Source organism: Podarcis vaucheri (assembly GCF_965113315.1).
Source record: "Podarcis vaucheri genome assembly, chromosome: 13".
Taxonomy (NCBI): Eukaryota; Metazoa; Chordata; class Lepidosauria; order Squamata; family Lacertidae; genus Podarcis; species Podarcis vaucheri.
In genome coordinates this window covers 23,660,053-23,667,762 of record NC_138751.1, presented here as the reverse complement: position 1 = coordinate 23,667,762, position 7,710 = coordinate 23,660,053, and the positions used below count along the sequence as shown (strand labels likewise).

General features: G+C 40.3%; 1 protein-coding gene across 1 annotated transcript in view; it reads left to right on the top strand.

Moving 5' to 3' along the window:
• Positions 1 to 3,708, top strand: part of LOC309517453 (vomeronasal type-2 receptor 26-like) — a gene marked incomplete at both ends in the record, with an annotated part of 13,211 nt that extends 9,503 nt beyond the window's left edge. The window contains 2 exons of the mRNA XM_082196686.1: positions 1,339 to 1,465; positions 2,810 to 3,708. Of these exons, the coding sequence (XP_082052812.1) occupies positions 1,339 to 1,465; positions 2,810 to 3,708 (1,026 nt within the window). The remainder of the gene's footprint in view (positions 1 to 1,338; positions 1,466 to 2,809) is intronic.
• Positions 3,709 to 7,710: the final 4,002 nt, after the last annotated feature.

Here is a 7,710-nt window from a genome sequence, read left to right as displayed (position 1 = left end):
AGGTTTTTTGTAGATTAGGACGTCAAGAAAGGGGAGTTGGTTGTTGTCTTCTATTTCCATAGTGAATTGTATTTTGGGGTGTAGGCTGTTGAGATGTGTGAGGAAGCTATCTAGTTTTTCTTTCCCGTGTGGCCAAATTACAATCTTTAACATGGAACATCACCACAAGAGAATAATCATGGAAGCCATCGAGATAGAGAAACACCCTCACAACATGAACAAGCGTGACGACACGTCCCGCCTGCCAGACATCTGGAAATTAGCCCTCCCCACAAAAACCGACACCAGAACCAGAGGCACACAGAACGCCGTCACCAATCAACCACACCAGACCCAAACCCAGACCCTCTCCACAGACATATTACAGACTCCATCCAGTAGCCAAACTATAGTGGCACCTCCGGATGCTGCACCCCCCTGCAATCCCTACACAGATCTGGCTGGCACAAGGCACAAAATCACAGCTCGCCCCTATACACGAAGCCAAGCCAGAGCACAACTAAATGCAGCACAGCCATCTTCTCAGAAAAACTCTTCACAAGCTCAAGAGGTCAAGACACGAAAGCTTTAGCAACTAATCTACACTTAATGACCCACCCAGTGGTATTCAGAATATCACTCATGAAATCACTCAAGATATCCCTCAAGTAATTAAGGAACAAAAGAAGAAAAGGCACACTAATCTAGGAACTTCCTCTCTGCCCAGAACGTTGGAGGCTATACACCACACCCCTCAACAGTATTTATAGAAACTCAAACACCAGATTCTGCTCTGTTCCAGTAACAAGAAGCCGAAAGCACCAGCCTGAAGATGACGAGTGAGACCTCGTCGAAACGTCGCCCAGACACCCCAACTCTTACACGGGAAGACACCCGAAGACACCAAAACCTGCATTCCTGTACCCGTGAAAATCTACGAAAGCATATATATATATATATATATATATATATATATATATTCGAAACCTTTTATTTCTTGGTGTTATAATTAAAAAGTAGAGAGCCCAGTTTGCTTTCTCTTTAGTCTTATTAAAGAGAAACTGAACATCCAAGCACATCATTCAATAGCACAGTCCAACCCCACAGTGTAGCTTTTCAATCTGCCCTTTTCCACAAACAGTTCTATGGAGTGGATTGCCGCTTGCTCTGATTCAGCAGTAAAAAGCAGGGTTTGTAGGGAAATGCTCAGGGAAAAGAAAGAAAAAGGACACAGAACTGGAAAGCCAGGATCTGTGCCTAGAAATGTAGAGCACACGTAAGTGCGAATGAGCCCCTACTCAACAAACATAAATCAAGTCTGAAAAATGAAATACATGATCTATCATTTTTTATGAACAGGTGAAGCCCCTTGCTCTGTGCAACAACCATTGCTATCCAGGCTACAGCAGAAAAAAGAAGGAGGGATTGCCATTTTGTTGCTATGATTGCGCTCCATGTCCAGATGGGATGATTTCAAACCAAAAGGGTAGGAGACATCACGTACAGTCTGATAAAATATTATCCAGTTATTTCATTCTGCCCCCTTTAACAGTTAATCTCTCCTACACAGAAGAGCAGTTAAGACAACTCATCAAGATACAACTCCTAACACACCACTCAAATGCTAATTCTGAGAGTTAGTGCATCATGTGGCTGCACCACCTCAATGTGGGGGGCAAGTCAGACCCCTTGATAAGGAGATCTTTGTTCTAGACTTTGTTATTTGCTGTGTGTTTTGAAAAGTAAAATCTCTGGTAGAGTTGTCTCACCAGAGTGTTTCCCCAAAACTTGGGTCTTGGTTTCAGGATTCAACACTAAATGGAGAATTCACAAACAACTCCCACTTTTTCTGGAATCAGGAGACACATGTGAATCAATCCTGTGGCCAATGGGTGATGCAGACAACCCATATTAGCCTTCAGTATTTTCATACCATTTGCCTGTTGCAATGGTGGGTTGGTTGGTTGATTCCCACTACATGGTTTATTTTATTAATGCTCATGGTATTTCATGTTTTCACTTTTTATGCAGGCAGTGACAATTTTCGGTGCATCCAGCTGATGTGTGATAACTGACACATGGGTCCTTTTGGACCCAGAAAAGGGCAGAGTGAGGCGTGCTTATGAGCACTGCACCAACATGCGTGGGTGACAAGAATGTAACCCCCACACAAAATGGTCACTGCTTCTGTCATATTTATTACACATCATTCAGCAGCTCAAATATTTATGTTTCAACAAAAGCAGTATTTCAAAGAAGAATACTTTAAAAGGATATAGAAATTTGAGCTAGCCTGTGCAACATCCTAATCTGATGAAGTGCCACAGTACCAAGTGTCAAGGTGAGTTAAGCAGATCCACAGGTCTGGCAGAATGGCAAAGAGGCCAGGGCACCCCACTCTGCCCAGTGAAATCCCTAACACTCAATAAAGTTACTAAGGCAAGCAAAGAAAATACAATTATGCAAACAGAAACCTAGGAGAGTTGTGGGAGCTTTCCTGTGTTTTGCAGTCTCTGCCATATGTATGACGATCTCCCCATTGGACTGAAGTCACACTAAAGTGCAATGAGCTCTACGCTCTCTGGGAACAAGTTTGTTCCCTTGATGTCAAGGTGGTGAACCTGGAAAAGGTAGGAGAGGCAGTGAATGTGGTGGCTGAGGACTTCAGGGATGTTGTAGCCATTGGCCCAATCCAGTAGGTGCTAATTAGTGTGTCTACACACAATGCCATACAAGGGAGATAGATGCATCTACTTCATTTTCAAGAGTGAATAAGATCACAATAATTGATGGCAAAAAATCAAGAATACATATATCTTTTTTTCCTCAGACACTGATGAATGTTTCAGGTGCCTAGAAGATCAATTTCCAAACAAGAACCAAGATCAATGTATTTCAAAGTTTCTAAATTTCCTCACTTTCTCAGAACCATTGGGGATCACTTTCATTTTCTTGGCACTCTCTTTCTCTCTGATCACGGCTTTGGTGCTAGGAATTTTCATCAAGCACAGGGACACTCCCATTGTCAAAGCCAACAATCGTGACCTCACCTATGCTCTGCTCATCTCCCTGTTTCTTTGCTTCCTCTGCTCCTTGCTATTCCTGGGAAAACCTCATGCAGTGACATGTTCTTTACGACAAACTGCTTTTGGCATAATTTACTCAGTGGCTGTTTCATGCATATTATCAAAAACCATAACTGTGGTCCTGGCTTTCATGGCTACTAAACCAGGATCCAGTATGAGGAAATGGGTGGGGAAAAGGCTGGCCAACTGTATTCTACTTAGTTGCTTCCTTATTCAAACTGGCATCTGTGTTCTATGGCTCTGTACTGCTCCTCCATTCCCAGATTTCAACATGAAATCTGTGGTGAAAGAAATCATAGTAGAATGCAATGAAGGATCAGTCACAATGTTTTATTGTGTTCTGGGTTACCTGTGGCTCCTGGCCATAGTTAGCTTCATTGTGGCTTTTCAGGCCAGGAAGCTGCCAGACAGTTTCAATGAAGCCAAGTTTATCACATTCAGCATGCTGGTCTTTTGCAGTATTTGGTTGTCCTTTGTGCCTTCTTACCTGAGCACCAAGGGGAAATACATGGTGGCTGTGGAGATCTTCTCCATCTTGGCCTCCGGTGCTGGGTTACTTGGCTGTATCTTTTCTCCCAAATGCTACATCATTATCCTTAGGCCAGAGTTAAACAGCAAGGACCTCTTAACTAGGAGACATTAGCAAGGTTATACTTAATGTTTCAAATTTGTTTAGTCAAAAGTCCTTTACACAAAGTCATTTATTGTAATAACAGCAATACTTTGGGACACTGTTCTCCTTTGAAATCAGCCAGGGAACAACAAATCTGATATTATACTGTCAGCTCAAAATGTTTATTTAATCTAGCAATTTTAGTTGAATAATTTGATCAATCTTCTTTTGTATTTTATTAATTCATGATGAATAATGAATTTATGATGAATTATGAGAAGACTCCCTGGAAAAGACCCTGATGTTGGGAAAGATGGAGGGCACAAGGAGAAGGGGACAACAGAGGACAAGATGGTTGGATAGTGTTCTCGAAGCTACCAGCATGAGTTTGACCAAACTGCAGGAAGCAGTGGAAGACAGGAGTGCCTGGCGTGCTCTGGTCTATGGGGTCACAAAGAGTCGGACACGACTAAACAACAACAATTTATGATGGCTCAATAGTTTTATTGTACACCACCATGATATTTTTCAATGAGCTGATAGATTAGAAATTCTAATATAAATAATTACGTACATAAACTTATTTCTGAGGAAACATCCGGAAAGGTACAGCTCCTTTTGGTATGCAAATACCACGGCCATCAAGGCTACACCAGACGTGTACATTAAGCTGGTGTAAAGAGACGTCACATCCAAGTCTCGTCTTCATTTGGGTTGCTGCCGCTGCTCTGCTTAAACATGATAGAGGGAACACAATCCTTTAACTTAAATGATCTTAGGATCTGGCCTAATTCCCTCTTTTTGGTTCCACACTCCCTATGTTCCAAGAACAGCCTTATTGGGACTTACACTGACTTAGGCTGAACTGGCTGAGCTGGGGTGAACAAGCCATGAGCTGGATTGAGCAAGTCATCTATTTTCAGCTGAACCAGGATTGGGGACTTCATACTGTCTGAGCCCAGCTGAACTGGGAATCAGCTAGCTGAGACAGATATGTTCTGTATATTGCTCATCCCTGCATATTTTGTCATAGCATTTCCCCTGTTAGGGGCTGATGCAGACCTATCCCACACCACCTCTCCTGGTAGAACGAATGTGCACACAGTAATATATAGCAGAAGTATGATGTGTTTTATTCTTGCTTTGAGTTCTGTATCTTAATGCTTTAATTCCCCTCCCCTTTATAATCCACAATGGGGAGAAGTTTCAGGATAGTGGTAAATAAACATAACCCCCACAACACTAAAACAGTACTGAAATGTCACTGAGCACAATGAATGATTTTCTCCTTTCTTTTAATTTGCAAAGCAATATATTTGTGCACAGCTGAGGAATACCATATATTCAGAAACATCTACCTTGTTTTATTTCCAGACTCATAAGTATAACACAAATTTCTGAAATAAGGAACAATTAGTTGGAATGGACTTCAAACACAATCTATTCCAAGCCTGCCACTGCAGAAAACCCTCTCCAGTAGAATTAATGATCAGTGGACCATTCAGTCTATTTTATTTTATTATTTTATTTAATATTTTTTATTTAGCTTTTAAAAAGTGCTATTGAGTTACAATGAGATCTAAAGATTTTTTTCCTTTCTGGCATCTGGAGAGATGATTTGTAAACAGTAATTATCCCAGAATATTATGTTTAATTCCATCTAGTCATATTCCACAGGGATTTACACTAGATACAAGCACAATAAAGAGAAACTTAAATAAAATCAATCTGCACATGATCAGAACTAGAAAGAAGGATTTTTGACAGGAGGAGCTACCCTAATTTGATTTTGGCAGTTTCTCCTTGTCAAAGTATTCTGGAGCCATGGTCATAATCTAGTTGATGGTGGATGGCAGACTAAGAACAGAGCTCTAGGTCAGAAACTGCTGCAGATATAGCAGGAATGTTTTTGCGGTTGCTGTTCATCCTTCTGTGGCTTCAGGTGCCTTCAACAGATGGAAGGAAAGACACTCTTTTGTGTGACATGACTGATCTGTTCCAGCTCCCTTATGAGTATTATCAGGAAGGTGACCTGATCATAGGAGAGATGACATCTCAGCTTGGCATTGCATTTGATGAATTAACTTTCCAGGAAAACCCTAACACCAAGTTTGAGTATGATCTTCTGTAAGCATTTTCCCTCTCCATAATTTGCACAGGTCATATTCAAAACACAGATGCAAGTAAGAGAGATGTTTTCCATTGGCAAAACAGGATACATTTGTCAGACAGGACCCATATTTTAGTTACCAGTGGTGATTATGTACCTGAACTTCAGCATCACCAAAATGAGGGTGGGGTGGGATAGATTAAAAGTACAGATATAGATAAAGATATATTTGATTAGCAATAAATATTGCAGGAAGAAGTGCCCCTTTTCAAGATTCCAGAAAACTTCATTAAATATTGGCTTCCGCACTTCCTCCTCCCCTTCTCCAATTGTCACTCAATATCCCATGGCCATAACACATTTGGGTTGACTCATCCCCCAGGTATTTCATTCACTCTCTCTTTCTACCATATTTGAAGTTTTTCTGAACCTGATTAAGCCTTTTTCTAGAGTGCTGGCAGTGTCACTTTGGTCCCATTGCTTTCAAAGGGAGGAAAGTGAATCCTATCCACAACTCTCCACTTTTATGTCATAGAACATGAATTGTCTGAGCTTGAGGTCATGCTTATGCATTTTATTTTTAAAATTGGCAGAAGACCCTATTGGACCCTATTTTGTATATTGCTTATTTTCTGGTGTGTGCTGAAAATCTATGAAGAAAAATAGCACAATCATGAAACATATCTGTGTGCTCAAAACAATATATATATATCTATTCCTATAGGTTGAGGTTAAGCAATCATAAACATCCATGATTATAGGGCAGTAAGATGTTCACTAGTATAGGAACTGCTGAGCTCTATATGCACTCAGCTCAGACACAGATGGCAAAGCACAGCTCATAAAGTCACAAAATAGCAGACACAATATTCATGGGAACATCACCAAAGACCACCAGTCTGGAGCCATGGCAATAGTGATGGCCACATAACACATGGACCTTGAGCAAACTAATAAACCCAATCCACCCAACCACCAACAAATATCTTCCTGCATCAGAATATATACCATGGCACCACAATACACCATGCTGGGAGCTCTAGAAGTACAGGCATCAACAAATCTGCTCATTCCCTCAAGCTAGAAATTTGCAAATGCTTGTGAATTTCTTTCAACACTCTGTGTTGAAATATAGCATACAAAAGGAAGGAAGAAGACCCTCCTTTATAATCCACAATGGGGAGAAGTTTCAGGATAGTGGTAAATAAACATAACCCCCACAACACTAAAACAGTACTGAAATGTCACTGAGCACAATGAATGATTTTCTCTTTTCTTTTAATTTGCAAAGCAATATATTTGTGCACAGCTGAGGAATACCATATATTCAGAAACATCTACCTTGTTTTATTTCCAGACTCATAAGTATAACACAAATTTCTGAAATAAGGAACAATTAGTTGGAATGGACTTCAAACACAATCTATTCCAAGCCTGCCACTGCAGAAAACCCTCTCCAGTAGAATTAATGATCAGTGGACCATTCAGTCTATTTTATTTTATTATTTTATTTAATATTTTTTATTTAGCTTTTAAAAAGTGCTATTGAGTTACAATGAGATCTAAAGATTTTTTTCCTTTCTGGCATCTGGAGAGATGATTTGTAAACAGTAATTATCCCAGAATATTATGTTTAATTCCATCTAGTCATATTCCACAGGGATTTACACTAGATACAAGCACAATAAAGAGAAACTTAAATAAAATCAATCTGCACATGATCAGAACTAGAAAGAAGGATTTTTGACAGGAGGAGCTACCCTAATTTGATTTTGGCAGTTTCTCCTTGTCAAAGTATTCTGGAGCCATGGTCATAATCTAGTTGATGGTGGATGGCAGACTAAGAACAGAGCTCTAGGTCAGAAACTGCTGCAGATATAGCAGGAATGTTTTTGCGGTTGCTGTTCATCCTTCTGTGGCTT